The 19,454-nt window shown below is 48.1% G+C and overlaps 7 protein-coding genes and 1 non-coding gene across 8 annotated transcripts; 2 read left to right on the top strand and 6 right to left on the bottom strand.

Annotated features, from left to right (window-relative positions):
• Window positions 1–992: 992 nt before the first annotated feature.
• On the bottom strand, window positions 993–3,407 carry FPRO_10445 (uncharacterized protein; the record flags this gene model as incomplete). Its single annotated transcript, XM_031231411.1, has 1 exon — window positions 993–3,407. The coding sequence occupies one exon, from the start codon at window positions 3,405–3,407 to the stop codon at window positions 993–995; it is 2,415 nt and encodes an 804-aa protein (XP_031081450.1).
• A 74-nt stretch (window positions 3,408–3,481) lies between these two features.
• On the bottom strand, window positions 3,482–6,199 carry FPRO_10444 (uncharacterized protein; the record flags this gene model as incomplete). The annotated part of the gene is made up of 3 exons (XM_031231410.1): window positions 3,482–4,154; window positions 4,213–5,047; window positions 5,101–6,199. The coding sequence occupies 3 exons, from the start codon at window positions 6,197–6,199 to the stop codon at window positions 3,482–3,484; spliced, it is 2,607 nt and encodes an 868-aa protein (XP_031081449.1).
• A 520-nt stretch (window positions 6,200–6,719) lies between these two features.
• On the top strand, window positions 6,720–8,072 carry FPRO_10443 (uncharacterized protein; the record flags this gene model as incomplete). The annotated part of the gene is made up of 1 exon (XM_031231409.1): window positions 6,720–8,072. The coding sequence occupies one exon, from the start codon at window positions 6,720–6,722 to the stop codon at window positions 8,070–8,072; it is 1,353 nt and encodes a 450-aa protein (XP_031081448.1).
• A 119-nt stretch (window positions 8,073–8,191) lies between these two features.
• FPRO_10442 (uncharacterized protein) lies at window positions 8,192–10,681 on the bottom strand (the record flags this gene model as incomplete). The annotated part of the gene is made up of 4 exons (XM_031231408.1): window positions 8,192–9,515; window positions 9,563–9,676; window positions 9,730–9,909; window positions 9,957–10,681. The coding sequence occupies 4 exons, from the start codon at window positions 10,679–10,681 to the stop codon at window positions 8,192–8,194; spliced, it is 2,343 nt and encodes a 780-aa protein (XP_031081447.1).
• Window positions 10,682–11,533: 852 nt separating this feature from the next.
• On the bottom strand, window positions 11,534–12,572 carry FPRO_10441 (uncharacterized protein; the record flags this gene model as incomplete). Its single annotated transcript, XM_031231407.1, has 4 exons — window positions 11,534–11,870; window positions 11,913–12,278; window positions 12,330–12,449; window positions 12,505–12,572. 4 exons carry the CDS (start codon window positions 12,570–12,572, stop codon window positions 11,534–11,536), a joined length of 891 nt encoding a protein of 296 aa, XP_031081446.1.
• Window positions 12,573–12,821: 249 nt separating this feature from the next.
• On the bottom strand, window positions 12,822–13,874 carry FPRO_10440 (putative sulfonate biosynthesis enzyme; the record flags this gene model as incomplete). The annotated part of the gene is made up of 3 exons (XM_031231405.1): window positions 12,822–13,397; window positions 13,450–13,567; window positions 13,615–13,874. 3 exons carry the CDS (start codon window positions 13,872–13,874, stop codon window positions 12,822–12,824), a joined length of 954 nt encoding a protein of 317 aa, XP_031081445.1.
• Window positions 13,875–14,568: 694 nt separating this feature from the next.
• Window positions 14,569–14,640, top strand: tRNA. The gene has a single exon. It is a non-coding gene; the product is annotated as a tRNA-Thr (tRNA).
• Window positions 14,641–15,076: 436 nt separating this feature from the next.
• On the bottom strand, window positions 15,077–17,365 carry FPRO_10439 (uncharacterized protein; the record flags this gene model as incomplete). Its single annotated transcript, XM_031231404.1, has 1 exon — window positions 15,077–17,365. One exon carries the CDS (start codon window positions 17,363–17,365, stop codon window positions 15,077–15,079), a length of 2,289 nt encoding a protein of 762 aa, XP_031081444.1.
• Between the last annotated feature and the right edge of the window lie 2,089 nt (window positions 17,366–19,454).

Genomic DNA, 19,454 nt, shown 5'->3' with positions numbered 1-19,454 from the left:
AGGGATCATCAACGGCTTGGCAAGATAGGCCAATGGTGGTCACGAGAGATAGAGTAATGACTAGCGCAGTGATAGAGTTGGCGCTGGGCATTAAGCATCTTTCTACGCTTATTCGTCGCATCGACAGGGATCTGAGATAGAGATATGGGTGTTTATCAGCCACCGCGAAATGACATGATGATCTTTTCTAGGCTCCATCCAAGCATTCCCCTCTTTCTCGACCCTCGGCGGACTTTTGTAAACGCTTGCAAAAAAAGCCTGTTTGGTCAAGTTTTGGGACTCACCGGTTCTTTTGCCATCAGCATGGTTCAGCGAGATAAGAAACCTTGTCGTCAATTGAGTTGTGCCACAGGCTAGTGTATTTCCGAATTAGTAGTGTTTATCCGAGTGTGGCTGGTTACGATGACGATCTGCACTGTTGTGAGATGAGGATTCTTTCGCGATGCAGTGTTGCAGTGCGTTGGATGATGGATTAATGCGTTTTGAGGAATGATCTACCGGTTCGTTGAGGCAAGATGTAGTGTAACCCAGCCTTGTGAGGCGAATTGACTTTGTGGATGCCATCTCACGGGAATGTGGACTAGATGGGAGAAGATCTGGCTGTACCCTGTAGTTCAACGCATATCAGAGCAGTCGAGGATGTTGCGGTTTACCGGCGCAACGGGTGGCTATCCGTAGTATGGTTTCATTGCAGGGCGGAAGGGCTACGGTCCTCCTGTCATCCAGGCTTTAGGTGTGTCCTTATGGACATGTGTAGGGTTTGAGTTTCTGTCCCAAAAGCTTGGTAACTAGGATGAGGACATGCAGTACTAAGTACGCATTTTTGAAGCTACGGTACTTGATCTTTTAGCATTAAAACGTCAATTATCTTGTCAAGGCACTGCTGATGATCCATTTTAAGGTGTGTTTCATTCTGCGAAACAACTTCAAGAGTAGATTCAGCTTCATACACTCGAATTTCAGTACCTAGCTGGAATACATCGTAGCTCTATCTAATCCTCCAGGCTGTATTCCTCTTCTCGCCAATTTCTGATGTTCTTACCTCCTTTCTCGACCAAAAGTTTTGATACTTTTTTTGGCAACCATTTGGAAGATAAACAATATGCAAGAGGTGACCAGCCTTGGATCGACAAAGCGTTAATATCAATTTCACGATCCAGCAAAAAGGGGCAGAAGTCCCTGTTTCTACCATCCACCTGATGAAGCATTGTTTCCCCATTATGATTTCTGGTATTGATATCAGCCCCCCTGTCTATCAAAAACCTTGCTACATGGAGATGTCCACGTTCAAAAGAACTTAGGAGTGCAGTCTCTCCTTTGCCATCTCGTGCATCTATAATAACTCCATGGTCAAGTAACAAATCAGCGTGAACTATTGACTCTTCAACCTGGTGTAAAGCTGTGGAACCGTTGTTATCTTGAGAGTTGACATTAGCCCCATGGTTTATCAGTAGAGATACGATATCAATAGTTGCCTGGCAAACCCTTCTTCGAGTTACCATTTGGAAAGGCGACGTTCCTTTATTGTCAAGGGCATTTACATCAGCTCCCTTATCGATCAACATTCCTACAATCTTGACGCCATAAGACAAACAAGCGTGCAGAGAGCTACTTCTCTTCTCGGTCGATTGCCCTAAAACATTGGGATTATAAGGCAAACAAGCCGTGTGTAGAGGGGTCAAACCCTTTGAATCTTTGACGTTTGCATCGATCCCACTATCAAGCAGAAGATTGACAGTTCGAAGAATATCCCGGTCAAAGCTTATTCGTACCTCCAGAGCCAGATGTAGAGCAGTTCTTCCGTCTTTGGTCCGGGCATGCGCATTAGCTCCGTAACGTAATAAAAGTTCTATCCCTTCTGGATTGCCCCGCTGCGCTGCATAATGGAGTGGCGTCCAGCCATCGTCATTTATTGCATTTACATTGGATCCCGCAGCCAGAAGGGCGCGGATGACATCTGTATTTGATGCAACGTGTAAAGGGGTACGGCCCGAAATTGTCCTCTTGTCGGCTAAATCTCCGAGACCCAGCAACCTTTCTACAACGGTAACTCTGCCGTTCTCAGCAGCTTTGTGAAGGGCAGTTTCTCCCAGATAATCAAAATTGTTGTAGTCTGCTCCGTGATCCAAAAGCATGTGTGCGATAGAGTCGCTTGTGACTTTATGTGAGCAAGCTTCAAGCAATAATGGATACTTTGGATGGCCACCAAATCCCTCTACAATCGAATTGACATCCACCCCTTCATCTAAAAGTAACCGAACGACTTGCTCATGCCCGTTAACAACAGCAAAACGCAGGGGATCACTGAAATTCAAGTCAACACCAGCTTCTTTCAACAAAGTCTGGGACATATGCCTATGCTTCCAGAGTAAAAGCTTATGTAGCTTCTCGACTACCCAAGAGAAATCGGGAAACACTCTCCTCATGTCATAATCTACTGCATGTGAAAACCCTCTCAGGATATGCTGATTATGATCTTCTGATGCGGCTCTGAGGTTAGCAATCTCATCAGTATAGGCGTGGTTTGTCATGGCATCAAGAAGAGTTGTTATCACTCTCTGATGACAGCCTAATAATGCCCTAACAAAGGCCATCCCAACATATATGGACGTAGTAACTTTTAGCTCCTTTTTAAGATTCAAGACCTGACTGAGGTCAAACTCATTGTCAAGAAGCATCTGCACAGCATACTCATTTCCCGATTGTGCTGCAAGGACAAGGCAATTGTGGCGAATTTTGCTATCTTCTATCCAATCAAGTTTCATATAGTCATTCTTATAATGCCTGTATTTGAAATCAATCGGGCGGTCTGGCTGTGCACCTCGAGAAACGAGGAGTCGGATCATGTCACTACGTCCAGCCTCGCATGCTTTCAAGAGGGCATTGTTTACTTTGCTTGTATCATAGCCATCTGGCGTAGAATCGAGTAACCGTCGTACAAGTTGGTCTGTACCACTAAAGGCTGCCATTTCCAATACGTGGTTGTTGATAGGTTCAGCCTCGCAAGCCCCCCAGCCCATGAGGAGCTCGACTATCACAGTATGGCCATTTTCGACAGCATATAGAAGAGAATCCTGCATTCTGACATCATGTCCAGCCTTAAGTAGATCTTCTACGATCTCGAAGTGGCCATTTTGAGATGCCGCACAAAGAGCAGACGTTAAAAAACCTCTCCCTTCTGCGGTATCTCCGCTTATGTCGGCTCCGGCTTTGATTAGCTTTCGTACAAGCTCGGTTAATCCCGCTTTTGACGCCTTATAAGCAGCACTACCATCGAGATCTGACGTATCAGGGCTAACACCATAATCGAGGAGTACCTCAGCAACTTTTGGGTGCTTATTGAAAATTGCCCCCATCAGACAGACTTCTTTCTCATCAGCTGGAACGTTGAACTTGGCATCTTGCATCATATAGGCGACCGTGTTCTGGAGCCCACCCAGGCACGCGTTAGAAAACCCATCATCGGCTCTCCCATGATACCCTATTCTTGGATACAGCCTTTGATACCGTTCCCTAGAAGAACAATACCAGTCTTCTGATGGCTGTTGGGAGATACGATTTTTTTGACAGTCTGTGCTTTTCTAGCGAATTCACGCCAGACATTTTCCGCGCGTATGGCTAAGGGAAAGTCGGCACGAACACGATAGAGTGGTTCTTTGACACCGCACAAATAACTAATCAATGTCTCCGTAATAATTATCGCAGAACTCAGCTCACAGAAAGCATCAAGCTTTGTCAGATACTCCTTCACAGAAAAGTGCGTGAGATGCACTTCTGCCCAGCAGCATTTGTCATCGTTTTCATCGACATCTCCATCTGAGACTGTTACGATGTGTATCATACCAGGGCAGTATCTTACGATATGAGAAGAGTTGAAAAGTCTATTCTCTGGATCAAACCTGAGTCGGTTTTGATGCCGGTCTGGGCGAGTGGCTAAAATCTCGACAGCCTCGGCTGGGCTCAGAGGTTGCTCACAATTCACTATAAACTGCAACAGGCGGATTGAGTCATCTTTGTATTGAGGAGGTATGCTTTCCATCATACGATCGTATGTTTTGGGTAGATCGCGTGGTAAGGACACGAGAGCTTCACGGACAGCATTTGGAGTTAGACAAGCTTCGAGAGTATCTATCTGACAAGCTGCCCATCGAAACCTAAATGTATCATTAGTATTTCTACACCAAGTCCATTTTTATATTTGATGCAACATACATTCCGTCTGCTCCCTCTCCAACTTTGGCACAGATTTCCTTGCGCAACTCTTCACTCAAGGCTTTCTCAATGAATCTTGGGTTTGTATCAAGGACTGAACGAACATAGAACTTAATGTCACCGTTGACAGCAGTCTTATCTAAGTTTATACAATTCTCTTTTCCAAAGAAACGAAGAGTCTGAGATTGAATGTCGTCTTCAGGCCTGGCGGTCAGGAGCAATTGCACATTTTCCACTGCAAGCCGCCCGATCCAAGAGAGAAGGGAATCTCTTGATCTACACTCATCCAAAGCGTCAATCAAGATGAACGTGCGATCGAAAGTTCTCAGAATTGATTGGATGTATGCTTCCAACTCTGACTCGTCTGGAGCTTTCAAACCCTTTTCGTGTGATGTGAATAGCCCATAGAGCTTCGCTAATGCAATTTCCCCTCCATATTGGCAGAGTTGGAATGCCAATGACCGGAGAAGTCCATCGAGAGTTTGTTTCTCAGCATCGTTGAAGTCGAAGTAGTGTACTAGTGTGATGATGCCATCCATAGCACTGAGATCGTCTAGGATTTGAGAGCTTAGGACAGTTTTCCCGCAGCCAGCCAACCCATGGAGCCATAAATGCTTTCGTGAGCCTGCTTTAAACTCCGTGAAAGCCGGGCTCTGGATGAACCACTGACCAGTGCCATCATGGCGGCGCTTCTTGGCCTTGGCTACATTGGTTGACGACCTTGGTGGCTTGAGCCAGCGTTCTATCTCCAGACGCCGATTATCTGCATGCATAGTGTTTACGGTGGCATTCGTGTCCTTCACACTTGTAGTAATATTTTCCAATTTAATTCCGACTACAAAACTGTTTAGTAACCTTGATCTTTTCCAATCTCAAATGCTTACTCACATTCGCTGATGACTTTCGCAAGAGGCTTCTCCTTCTGTATCTTGGTTGGCGCAATCTTCTGAAGCAACTCCTTCGCATATGCTGCAGCAGTCATTGCCGCAAAACCCTGCCATTCTTTATTTTTGTGTGAGTCGGCATAGTCGCAGATCCCACGGATAATCAGACAGGGGAAGTGGTTCATCAAGCCAGCTGCTTCCGTCTCAAAGCATAATACTCCCTCATCCCTGGCTAACTTATCCCGGACAGTTGCGTCCTTCATGAGCTTATCAGAGCTGGCAATGAGACCATAATGGATCATTGGGTCATCTTCATCATCGCCTCGGCCCTCTCTGGAGATGACGTTTTCCTCGCCACAGTTGTTTTTACATGCTGTAGATTTTGGAGATTCGCTATGAATGTGGCTGGATTCATAGAGCCTGTCTGTCGCTGCTAAGGGACGAGCATACCGTTTCCTGAGGCGAGGTCTTTTGCTGAGTGCCTCTTCGATTCTTTCGTTCAGTTCATGGCCTTGACCTTCATAATCCGCTTCTAGTGCCCCCACAGCGGTCAACAGAAATTGGGGTGGTTGGTTCAATGACCCAGTCAAGTGGAACTCTTGTTGCTGAATTGTCTTGCCGCGGTTATGATGAAGGACTCCCCCTTTCGCTCCCGAAGGGACGCTAACTACGACATCTCCAAGACGGATATCATGCTCAGGGCGCGGAGCGCCACCACCAATACCGACCATAAGTCCAACACGAATATTGGGAAAGGTTCGTAACATGTCTCTGGCTACAGACGCAGCTGGGGCTATGCCGTATTCGGCTCTGGGTAAGGATGCCACGATAACATCATGCTTCCCCATTCTCCCGAAGGAATAGCTGTTGTTGTCTCCGGGAGCTTGTGCGTCTAGAGTCACTTCGTACTCTTCATCAAAAAAGCTTTTTGCCGCAACTAGCTCTGTTGTCAAGGCGCAGATCCACCCAACAGTGTAGGTTGAAGGGCTGCCATTTCGTTGTCTGTTCTCAGAGGGTTGACTTTGTTGAGTCTTGACTATGAGATTTAAGAAATGGCTTGAGTTCTTCCAGATGATGAGAGGAGGGGGGCTTATATAGTCCATTTTGAGCTCTGGAAGGTTCTCTGCTTGTTCAAACAGCACCAGCATGTAAGGCAGCGTACAAACATACAAGAGATGGCTGTGTTTGAAGTTTTTGCAAACGAAGCAATGAAGAAAGTTGGTTTTCCTACTAAGTAGATAACGGTCATCTCTACATGATGAAAAGGCAGGATACCCCGACGGCTTTTAAGCTATCTTATAATGTCACCAATATATCGTCGATTCAAACACTTGAAACGACAAGTGACGGTTACACCGTTCAACGTTCAGTCACTGGTCACATGAGAAGCAAAAGTGTACTCAAATTAATCAGGCTTATCCAGCTTATAAAACGGATATATGCTCTAATTCCAAAGTTTTATGATTAACACCAGCTACAATCGGTTTGTTGAAGCACATTTACGTATCGGGGCGCCTTAAGCGAGCCGCTTGTCGGTTAGTAGAATAGCATCAACGCGTAAGGCAACATCAAACCGTAGCAACCGATAACAATCCAATTTTGTCACCTTCACCAATATCCAACATGGAAGCCGGACATACAATTGCTGATGGTAGTACCAGGCTCCCAATCGAGATCATTTTGTTGATAGTTGAAACCCTGATTCCTCCGTATGATGGGTCGCGACCGATCCTCCCCGCATCACATCCTATCACGAAAACACTCGTGTCTTTGACGAGGGTGTGCAAAGCAATACACCCCACTGCTAGCAAACTCATTTGGCAAAACTGTCTCTACATCGATAGAAAGTCAAAGCTCCGCAGGTTCAGACGTTACATTTCGCAAAAGAGCCCAATCACCGGGCGTTCACCATGTGAAGCCTATGGCTCAGCCAAACTATATCTCAGCCCATTACATTACAAGTTTGACACTGCCTCTACTTATGGGGCTATCGCTCCGTCTGTTCGTCGTGGTAAGGAGAAGCCTGGTCGTATGAGCGACGGCTCGGACAGTGACATGGAAACTGATCAGAGCGATGAATGGGCTAATGGGTCACAAACTGGGGGCCATCGCGCACCTCGTTCAATATCCCCTGTGGATGATGGATATTCGGAATACTCAACTCACAATTGGAGAGACGCGCCAATGCAGGACCTCCGAACGATCCACATTCTCAAAGACGTTCTCATCACTCTTGCACCAGTCCTGAAGATTATCATCGTTGATATGCCCTTGAGAGATTTAAGTCCTACACAAAACGGGGACATCCTGGAGCCACTTAGACAGGGATTTGAGGCTCTGGTCAATATCGAAGAACTTATCAGCGTTAAGGACGAATTATACGTGGATACGGATACTGAAGTTATACAACCTCATGTCTTTATCAAATGGCCGAAACTGCGGCGTTTATGTCTGTACAACGTCATGGCTGCGGATACATTCTTCGAGGATATGGCCTCATGTCCACAATTAGAAACGGCTGTTTTCGTGCGGCCTGATCTCGCCGATGATGTTAAAGGGGAATGGGCGGCGGCGTGGGCCAAAATCAACCGCCAGGACACGAAGGATGACGGTCCGGTGTATCAAGGGCCCAAAATCTCAATGGCTTTCTGCGACTGGCCACCCTACCTATATGACTTCAGTAGCAAGATACCTCACTGGCAAGAAGTAGACCCCGACAACAAAATCATTGTCTCAACTGTGGCTACGCATCAAAGATATGATAGAAGATCAAGGAGAAGGGGTCCGATCGCCTCATGCCAGGATTGGATCAGGGATCACGCTTTACGTGGTACGATTTGGAGTGAAGTTGAGACCAAGTGCCAGCCTGTGACTCCGCCAATAATGTTTGAGGGTCAGGTTGAGGACGACGACGATGAATGGGTTGATGACGACGATGGCGAGGACTGGAGTGACGATAATTCCGATTTATGGTGATAAATCCAAGACTGACTTGAAGAAATTCGGCAGACTTTAACTGCTTCAAGCTCACTCTGCCTGTCAAAGTGACACGCAAAAACCCTGTCAATTTCTCGGTATCTCTCAATGCTACGTGCTCACTGGGGCTTGTCCTTGGTCTCATCAACCTGCAACTCAAAGAAACTCTCAATCAAGCTCAACGTGATCATAGCACTCGAAAAAAGAAGTGAAACCTCATCACCAAACTTGACATCCTCCAATGGATCCCTCACCAACTTCGCATCCCGATCAGCATCCAGCTGTCTCTTGGGCAACTCCTCCGGCAACGGGTGGAACGGAAGGCCAGACGGTAGCTTCTGCGGCTCTTGGGGCTTATCGCCTGGGAATCCTCCAAAGACATCGCCGCCTTCTTTGGGAGTGTCGGGTTTCTTACTCAAGAGCTCAATTGCTTTTTTATAGGCTGCGTTGTCGGGGTCTTGCTTTTGAAGGCCTTCGAACATAAGATATACTGCGCGGATGACACTCTCGAGGGCGCCGACAATCCATGCGTGATGGGACGAGGATGCTTCGCCGATGAGATACAACTGGCCGTAGGCGTTGGGCTTGATGATCTCTGACCACATGTTGGAGAATTGACTTGGTCCAAAGTATGCGAAAGCACCAGACATATTCTCGTCTCTGTACCAGTCGTACGCATGATGGTCCTGGTATTGATCCTTGAGGAGAGCGAGAAGCTGATCATACGTGTAGTCGCTCTGCTTCGAGTGCAACAGCGCAAGATCATGAAGAAGCACAGAGAGGAGTTGCTCTTCATTCTTAGGCGTCTGGGGTGAGATCAGAGATCCGATGCGCTGCGCATCCTGGCCCCAGGTATAAGAGCAGAGAAGAACAGCAGGCTTGTTGGGATCCCAATCCTGGCCTTCGTTGGACTCAATGTTGTAGGACGGATACACGCAAACCCGAAGAGGAAGATCAGTGTGCGCAATCCCACCTTTCTTGATGTTGAATGGAGGCTTCTGCCACCACGCAGTCTCAAACTTGATACCAACCTTGCACGAAGCACCATATCCCAAAGCCCGAATGGCCTGCTTGGTGCCCCAGAGAAGACCCGCGTCCTTGAGATCCATTCTCTGAAGAGCACCGAGCGTCGTACTATTGAACACGGCAAAGTACTCCTTTTCCTTGACAACCTGGTTCTTGTTGATGCGGAGTTTCATCGACGTGAAGTCCTCGGGTTTGCGTTTCTTGCGCTCTTCGACTTGCGCATCTATGGCGACAACTTGGCTGTTGTACTGGACAGGCTGTTTGATCATTTTCGCCATACGATGCGCGATGGTCTGGGCACCTCCATCGATACACCACCAGTAATTAGTGGGCTGGCCGTCGATTGATTTGTGGGTTGCGAAGTCGAGTTCTTCAAGAACACATTCCGTGAGGGATTGGTCATACCAGCCAGTTCCACTGAGAAGTGTCAGTAAAGATGCCAGGGAACCATGCATTCTACTCACTATGTAGCAGACTCGAGCCATTCAATGGTGTTATAGTTGTACCCCGGCCCCTCGGGAATGGGACCAGAATTATCCTTGGGTTTGCCCTCCCTCTTCTTCCTGTCGCCATCTCCTCTACCACGACGTCAGTCTGCTACAAATGTCCACTGGCACACTGGGATACTCACGAAGAGAGGAACTGGCGAGTGCTAAGCTTATCAGCCTCCATGAGAAGGGCCCAAAGCTTGGTTGTCTCCGGTCCCTTTTCATCATTCTCTTCAACAGCCTTCTTGAACTTCTCTGCAGCCACCTTGATGAAGTCTTCCAAAGCCTCACTGACTAGGTCTGAAGGGTTCACTTGGAGTAGGCTATGTTATTGTTAGTGACCTGTCTGGAATGAAGGAAGGAGACGCACTGAACGGGGATCTTGGCTTTATCAGGAAGACCCTCGTTGATCTTGAATGGGTCATTCGCTTCAGCCGTCCAGACGTTCCCGACGCCGGAAACGTCATTGAAGTATGTTGGGCAGACATTGTCCTCATCTCCGATGTAGTATGGGATTAATCCGCCTTTTCCTGGCTTGAGGCCTATGTAATTGAACAGCTGGAAAGTTCTGCAGCATGTGAGCGATCGCAATGACAACGATCCTTGGGAGACGTACCTCTTCATGATGGTGTTGTTGGGGAATCGCATAGCTCCAACATCATAGTAATCATGCTCGCCATGCGAAAATCGATGCGTATACAACCTTCCTCCCAGCCTGTTCATCTTCGCAGCCTCTATAATGTCGTACTCAATCTTCAATCCCTCCTTTTCGCACTGCTCGTTCAGCCAGTCAAATACCATGGCAGTGAAAAGTCCAGCGACACCGGCGCCGATGATACCAATCTCAAGATGGTTGGACTTTCTGGGGACGAAGCCAACACCAGTGAGCTTCTGGGTCTTGTCAAGAATCTTACTGACACCTTCGTCTTCATGAACTTTCTTTGGGAAAAGCTCGGGATGCTCTTGTTGAGCTTGGATCACGCGCTTGGTGGCGGCTTGGACGTCGTCTTCGAAGCCTTTCTGGGCGACGTGTCGTGCCCACATGTGCTTGAAGGCACGGGTATGGAGGTGATGTTCTTCAGCTGGGAGAGACATGATGAAGACAAACTAGCAGTCACAGATAATGGGCTGTTTCCTTTGACAAGGACAGACCTGTTTGCCGGGGACTTGTGCTCTATTTATGCAGAGCCTATTGCTAGCTAGTCTGGCCATGGAGGTTCCCATCCGGAAAGCTCCATCACAACACCAACATAGTGGCTAGCTGAGACAAGCAATGTGATAACAAACGATGAACCGACTCTTTTAGTGAACCCCGCTTCATCTAAGACTTTCATCACACACCGGTGAACTTCCCCGCAGATGACTGCGTTTTCTTACCGACGAAATTATCGATGCGTTCGATTCAAGCCTAGAACACCAGATCTCACGGGCCGTAGCCGTTCCTAGCGGCATCAATACGAACCAAAGGCCCTCCAGCTCTCAGAATAATTGGATGCTGTCCAAATGTGGCTGACTGGATTGAGACTATTGGCGACTAACGACTAATACGGCTATCATGTCTTATGCTGGGGTTAGTGATGATGATGCTTCGTCTGAGGTGCATTAGACTGCTGAGGCTGAGAGTTGAGGGGATGCCTATCCTGTTGAAACGTGCAGATACTGTGCGTCTAGAGCTTTTATGAGATTCTGTGATTGTTGCGAATTTGGAGTATGGTCAGCAATAACACACCTGTACGTTGGAATGGTGTTCAGTTCACCGCACTTTCAGCTCGGCAGATCGATGATGATAGAGGCGTGTATATGCGTTGCGGCTGAAGCTTCCTGGAAGATGGCACACAACACCTTGACCTTCCACTCACTCTGCTATGCACTAACAGTCTCAATCACATTCCGAAACATGCATATTATTTAATTGGTTCAACTACTCAGCTATACACCCTACAACCTCTAGTCACCAAGTGGGTAAGCGTGAAGGACCTGTCCATGGAACAACGTTGCATCCTTCGAAGCCAAGAATACATAACTCGGCGCAATCTCACTCGGCTGTCCAACTCTTCCCAGCTGAGAATTCTTGCCAAATCCTTCCATCTGCTCAGCCGGTCGAGAAGCAGGCTGCAGAGGAGTATGCACAGGTCCTGGAGCCACGGCGTTGACTCTGATGCCCTTCTTGACGAGCTGCTTAGACAGCGATTGAGTGAAAGACGTGATGGCTCCTTTTGTGGATGCGTAGTCTACCATGTGCGCTGTTCCTCTGAACGCAACGGTGGAGGTCGAGTTGATGATGCTACTCTGTTAGCCAGGTTCACACAATGAGGTGAAGACTTACGAGCCACCCTTTTCCATATGATGAAGCGCATACTTCGTCATAGCAAAGATCTGGAGAATATTGCTTCGGAAAACACTCTCGACATCATCCAGATCAATATCTTTGAAGTCTTCGCACATAAACTGCTTCCCGGCATTGTTCACCAGGACATCGATCTTGCCATACTCATCAACGTGTTTCTGGACTGCTTTCTTGCAGGTCTCGTTGTCCATGAGGTTTCCGGGGAATAGAAGACATTTGTGGCCTTCTTTCTCGACCATGCGCTTGGTCTCCTCGGCGTCTTCTTGTTCTTCTGGGAGGTAGACGATTGTTACGTCTGCGCCTTCGCGGGCGAAGAGGACTGCTACTGAGCGGCCAATGCCGGAACTATAGGGATCAGTGATGGGATTTTGTGTGAGGAACGAAATGTCTGCTTACTCTCCGCCTGTGATGAGAGCTTTGGCACCCTCGAGCTTGTTGGCGGCTCTGTACTCGTGGAACTCATTCTTTCCTTCAAGTTTGGTGGACTCGCTAGTCGGGTTCATGTCTTTCTCAGTTCTGTGGTCCGATGTTAGAAGTGAATCCGAGACAGATCAATTGATCGCGTGCGTACCCTGGAAGCTTCTGTGCCTGAGCCTCTGGAACAGGGTCGAATGAACCATCTTTTCCAGCTTGAGACATTGTGTAAGAGTATTCAGTCAATTGAAGCAATTATTCTGTATAGAAATCTCAGATTATGGATGAATGAAGAAATTGGAACAATCATGGCATGCTATTTATGTCCCTGAGCAATGATGTCAGTGTGCAGTGCTTCCATCGAGATTGTCCAGCCCCATCGCGGGGTCACTCAGTGCATCATGATGGCATCACGATTTAGACGGCGGGCCAATTGCTTGTCCAACCTCAACAAACCTTCCAAGCCAAACAATCTTACGGCCTGTAATTAACAACTGATCCAAACGTATCGGATTGTCCCCAAATTCCCTCCCTCAAACACGACAGCTGCACAATCTGCGAATGGTCCACAAACAAATTAACATCAGTCCCAAACTCTCTGACATACCAATTGAACACCTTTGGATCCGCCGCCTCAAACATGACTTTCTCTTGAGGCAACTCCCGTAAAATCTGCTGAATAACATCCGTCCTCCAACTCTTGACATTCTCTGTGATGCCCTCGCTCTCAATCATGATGCGCTCTACTCCAGCGTCGATAAAGCGCTTCCCCATGTGGATTATCTTGGAGGGATCAGATGTTCCGAGTGATGAGAGCTCAGAAGCTTCTGTGTCGCCGCCAGCGCCGAATTGAATACCACATTCAGGTTTGGCGATTAAACCGACGGAGTGGACTTTGTCGACGATGCGGAGCCAGTCGTCTTGGGGGATGGAGAGGAAGCCTGATGAGATTTCGATCACGTCGAAGCCAAGTTGTTTGCACTTTTTGAGATATTGGTCTACGGCCCAGACAGGGTCAGATTGAAGAAGGACGTGTTCCATCCATCCGCCCTGATATTATGGTCAGTAAGGCTTGAGACCTGAGGATTGCAATGAGACGTACAGTAGAGACGTAGACGTTGTACTCGTGGGCGAGATTGATGAGCTCTTTGAGCTTGTCCTCTGGGAACAGGGAAAATGATCCACCAGCAAACTTGAGACCATCGACATGATGACCCATCCTAAGTCTGTCAGCACTCCGATATCTTATATGAGCAGGTAAACTCACGTCTCAAGCACATCCTGTAGATACCGCTTCCCCATCACCGAATAATATGGTCCCCGAATCTCAGTAACTCCAACAGACCTCGGCTTTGGGGGACGGCTGTTGTGACGAATAAAGCCAAAGCCTTTGTCTTTATCTTCCAATAGAATAGGAGGAGTCTCAAGTCGAGGAGACACTGAGAATGGCCTGATAGCGGCCTTGGGGATTGCAGCTGAAGCTCGCCATACTGGGCGGGCGGCTCTGAACAAGTTTGCATGCGACATTATAGTAGCTGTGACGGCGATTATTCTATTCAAGTCTCTGATAAGATTGTTTTTTCTGATATCTCAAGCTTGCGCAGCATGGCCTCCAGTGGTCTCTTAAACTGTCACGTTGTAGCATGATATCATCATGATGCACCCATGAGTTGCTGAGACTGTAACCTAAACACCGGGTTTTGCGTCATATCATCTGTTTAAAGAAGTATTATCATGCAGAATCTCACTGATAATCAGCGGCAGTGCAGTTAGTTGAAACCGGCCAGAAATGGCACCCCGTCCTAGACGGAGCCCCGATCGCCGGATTTGTGGGGACACTTCGGCCGTGACCGCCGGAATGCAATACGGAACCCGTACATTCTATGCTACGAATTTGTAAGTGCCTGGTTGACGCTAACTGGCAGTTCTTAGATCTACTTTTTACGCTGCGCCATCACCGACGGATCGCTTGAAACTCTGACGACTGACGCGACGAGTCGAGACCAAGTCTCCAAGACCGCCCCGATGCTCTACCGACCGTGCCAGAAGAACAATAATCTAAGCATCCGAAACCGACTTCTTAGAACTAATCATCAGTAAAGTTTCGATAGCAATGAACGAGACTGTTTTACAGCGCTGAGTCAATCATCCCAGCCGACACGGTCAGCTCTGTAGACGTACATAGTACTAAGAAACACCCTAGCGTTTAATAGCTCATCTAGCCCTCTTGGCCAAGTGGTAAGGCGTCGCACTCGTAATGCGAAGATCACTGGTTCGATTCCAGTACGGGGCATCACGATTTATTACTTTTGCGTATCGCCATAACACATCATGATCTTTTTGCAACGATTGTTCGCCGTTGGAACAAAAACTTGCCTTTTTGGGAAATTTTCCTTTTTTGGACACGCAAACCGGGACGGGACGAGATGAGTGCAGACCTTTATTGTAATTCGGGTGATTACAGAAGAGTGATTCTCTTTGTTTATGATCGGTTCCGTCAATTGACTTGATAAGAGAGATTTCCATTGTCTTATCAGTCGAGACATCACACTGAAGCTTGAAAGTAATTGAACAAAGAAACATATGCGTATTGGTATCCATCGTTATGCTATAACCCGACATCCATCCATGCCCAATAATGCCCATATACCAACGCCCAAATCATCATTACAAAAGAAATCCATCATATCGTAGTTATCCCTATCCAAACTCCATGCTTCATATCTTCATTAATCCTCTACATCCGCCGCACATCCCTCATCATCAACCCTCTGCTGCTGCTGCTGCTTCTTCCTCATCTCCATCGCCTTGCGCAGTTTAATAGCAGTCTGTATATCGACCTTTGCATCATCCGCCTCCGTAAGACCATACTGATCCCACCCTATCTCATGAAGATCAATACCCAAATCTGCGAGGGACACAAAACCCGGTGCAACGGGAGCATCGCTCTCCCAGAATGAATCGGAGTCTGGGTCTTCAGAGGTAGAGACTTGGCGTGTTCGACGGGGTGTTGTTGTGCGACTGCGGGATTGACGGGTGCGGCGTGGTGTGGATTTGTTGCTTCGTGTGCGAGGTCGTTGGGGGCTCTTTGGGCTTTTTGGTGTTTTGGGACGTTTGGAGACTGGTGCAGAGGGGATTATGGGGATTGGGGGTGGTGAGGTGGGAGCTTTGAGGATGGGGAGGGGTTCGTATATGCCTGGGAGACCGTCGCCTGACATGCCATAGTTGTCCTTCATAAGGAGTCCTTCGCCGTCGCGACGCTTCTCTTTCCATGCGACGAAGGAGTCTATGGAGTCTTCGCTTGCATCGGAGAGGTATAGATCCATGTCGTGGTCGGCGGTTATGGGATGGCCGAGATGTTGCTCGATGTCCATCCTTGACGGAACAAGTGTCTCGGCGGAATAGTCATCCCCAGGTGAGTTATGCTGAGAGTGCTCATGCTCAGGACGCATCTTGATCGATGGTGGTAGAGATGCATCAATAGATGTGCTTGGCGTATGATGACCAATAGGGTACTGGATGCTTGAGAAACCGGATGACTGTGTTGTAGGAGTGATGCTTGCCTGTGAGTTGACATTAAGAGAAGATGTCCGCACAGGAATGTGTTCGTTTATATCATCCAGACGTTGGCTTCGCAGAGCAACGCTGGCCATGGTGCGAGATCGAGGAAACGGTTTGTCAATCGATGAAGAGCTCGATGGACGAGAAGGTTGTGACAGTTCGCTTCGGGGATAAGATGAGAGCGTTGATCCTCCGTGATATGACTCTGGACGAGGATGATGGACATCGTTCCGGTCATATCGGTAGTTTGGTTCAAGATATACACTTGCTCGCTTGTCTGGTCTGAATTGTGCTGGGATAATCGGACACGGCGCGGCTTCATCAAACGCCTCATCCACTGTATCAATCTCGACACGAGTGAAACTCCTTCCTCGGCTTCGACCTTCGCTCGTCTTTGGTCTAGATCTTTGAACTGGCGGTGGTGAAGATGAAGTCTCGTATGTTAAGCCACCGGATAGTGAAGGATGGAGACTCATGGGCCTTGGTTTGCGAGGTTGAGGTTCGGGTTCTGATGGAGAAGCAAAAGCGTTGAAGGACCTTCTCCGATCCCGCATCGATAACGTTCCTGGGTTGAGGTTCGATTGTGACTCTCGGCGACTTAACTTGCTTGATCTTAGCAGATCATTACCAATTGAGCCAGAGAATGACCTCCAAGCTGATGAACTCGACGGTCTTGACCAAGCCTCCCGTATCGTCCCCAAATCACCATGCGGAACACCCGGCGCAGGCGCAGCATCATCCTCTTCTTCTTCATACTCGAACGACTTCAACTCCCTCCCCCCAGAAAGTCGATAGAAGGCTTGAGCAGCAGCACTATTAAGGTTCACGCCATTCTCGCCAATATTCCTCTCCGCAACGTCCTCTCCATACTCCCTCGCCCCCGAAGCGGCCACCCGCGATCTAAAGTTGGAAGGCCTGAATTCCCCCTGCGCATCGAGAATGTCTATAAACGAATTCCGCTTATCATGTGCTGAATCTGCTGAGCTCTCGCGCCGATGGTGTGTTGGGATTGATGGTACGGGCGGTGGTCGTTCGCGACCTCGTGTTGGTCGCTCTGGAACACTCCACGCTGAATTGGAGCTTCGTATGCTTCGCGAGAGGGAGAGTGGGCGGGATGAGAGACTGTTGGCTTGGTTTGGAGCTGTTGTTGGGCGGGAGGGAGATGGGCCTCTGAATCGGGGGACCATGGGAGGTGGCGCGGCTGGATCTTGTGATAGCGTTGATAATTGGGCTTGGCTGCGTTTTCTGGCTGCTCGTTGCAGCTGATCCAATACATTTGGTCCATTTCCAGCGACTGGGTATGTTCCTGGTGCTGTTAGAGGGACTCGTATAACATGTCTGCGACGGAGGTTACCTTGAATTGGTGGGATTGAAGCCACAGTCGAATTGTACGCTTGACCCTTGAGCGAAGCCCTGTTGCTATTCTTCCGCGCAAAGATATTGCTAAAGAAGCCCATGATGAAATCGCCTTACCCTGCCATGTGGCAGGTCGGCATCAAAGATAATCGCAATGATTTGAGAGACCCTGAGTGAAAGGGGACACCTCAGCGCTTTTTAAAGATGAGATGTTCGCATTCCGATCAGAAATGAAAAAGGGTACGCGCAATCGGGGCGCCAAATGAAAAGGAAAACCAGGCGCTTATAAGTACAGTACAGCAGGTACCGTATCAATCAAAACGGCCCAGGCGAAAACGTGAGACTAATGCAAGCCCCGTGAATTGGAACCTGTTTTTTTTTTTTTTGTTCTTGTGTCGTGTGGCTTTAGAGTTTAGGAGGATGTGGTGGGAAGGTCTGGTCTATTTGTTTTATTCCTCGCTGTTTGGTTTGGTTTGGTTTGGTTTGGTTTGAGAAGCTTCTTTGGAAGGAAAAGGTACATACATATCATGCATGGGCTAGTCTAGTCTAGTCTAGTCTAAAACAGACAAGACGCGGGACAGGGGGTGATGACGCCAACGAACGAGAGGAAGGGATCCATGCAACCATGTTTGGAGGTGGAGGGTGCTAGCGGAGAGTGACAGGCCACGATGGATCTGAGAGCGTTGAAGAGTCAAAGAGTGAGGGGAGGAGGATGAGGGATGCTGTGTCTTGGTCATGAATGAAGAGAATACCTTGACGTGGAAATGCCTCTCCACCAACTCAGACATTCCACATACAAAGCTGAGACATCCTCACTTCTTTGCAGAGTAGATCTGCAGCGGGAGAGTGGCCGATTATCCCCCAGGATCAACCACACTCAGGTCAATTCAGGTCAGGTCAGGGGGGCGTCTGACTTGCATCACCCCTGAACCTGAGCCGAACTCTGTATCCCTGGACCAGCCTGGACCGATATGGACGGATGCAGGGACCACTATTCTTCCCACTCAGGGGCTTCAAAAGTGTCACGGAAAATATCACCAACAAATGAGATGCAAACATGATGAACGCTTTAGAGGGCTTGGTCAACTGCCATCTGGGGCTTAACCGACTGACGCCATCAAAACGGCCTCCGAATCAAGAAGTGATAGACCCAAGAGAACGATGCTCAAACGAGAAGCTGTGTGCTTACCTGATACACAGCCTGAAGTAAACGCGAGCACCAATCGAGTCATGGCTGTAAGCGACCAAAAGGAGATGGGAGGATAGGCGAACTCACTGATCCCAACGCGAATAATTAATTACGCTGTGGTATCGCATTGTCCGAGACAGAATGTCGGCATCCGAGTCATTGGGTCGATTATCACAATAGCCTTGTCCACGTTGCAGTTGAGAGTCCCACGGTTACATTCTACGGACACGGGGGACGGGCCGCTGCTGGTTTTTGAGTTTGATGATGCTCGTCTATTAAATTGCCGTGTTCCCTGTGTATATGCGTTGTGTTTTTGTTTGTGGCAGATACTACCTGTCCGTATTAAGTGTCCACCTTTGTGTTCTCGTCGCTGTAGCTCTGTGGTGTCTCCTCGTCGTACGGATACGGACGGAGAAATTGACGGATTATTCGTGGTGAGGGTCACATTGTACAAGAAGATCTCAATCATGGACTTTGTTAGTAACTTTAGTGCGAGCCCGGTTCCGCGCGTTGGGGCCAATCTGTGATCATTTATCTGTGCACACGGGACAAACCCTTTATCAACGAGCTCAAAAGATGTCATACAAGTCACTAGTTAATGTGATCGTGTCACGATGTTCATATCGTTTCAATCATGTTTCTATATGCCTGGATTGCTATAGCAGGAGGGTTACATATCACTTTGCTTTTTACTTGCAGACCCATGTCACTATAGATCGTTTCGGATCTGTTTCTCGCGTTGAGGTGACACAATCAAACTAGCAGAGACTAAATATGGCAGCGCTGATCAAGAGACTAGGAAAATATTAGGACAATGAGATCTGCACTCAAGGCTGGTGATTGTCTGTGTCTTTGATAGGATTGGAGGGACTAAAATGCCATTAAAATGAGTGAGATAAAACTCCTGGCTTGGTGACGGTTACCCTACATCTTGGCAACAAACGGAGCGTGCTCATCGATGACGTTCTATAATGCCTGAGATTATAGCTGAAAGGGTTCTA

This window comes from Fusarium proliferatum (assembly GCF_900067095.1).
Source record: "Fusarium proliferatum ET1 genome assembly, contig: FPRO_scaffold005, whole genome shotgun sequence".
In the NCBI taxonomy this organism is placed as follows: Eukaryota; Fungi; Ascomycota; class Sordariomycetes; order Hypocreales; family Nectriaceae; genus Fusarium; species Fusarium proliferatum.
This window is presented reverse-complemented; position numbering and strand designations above follow the sequence as displayed.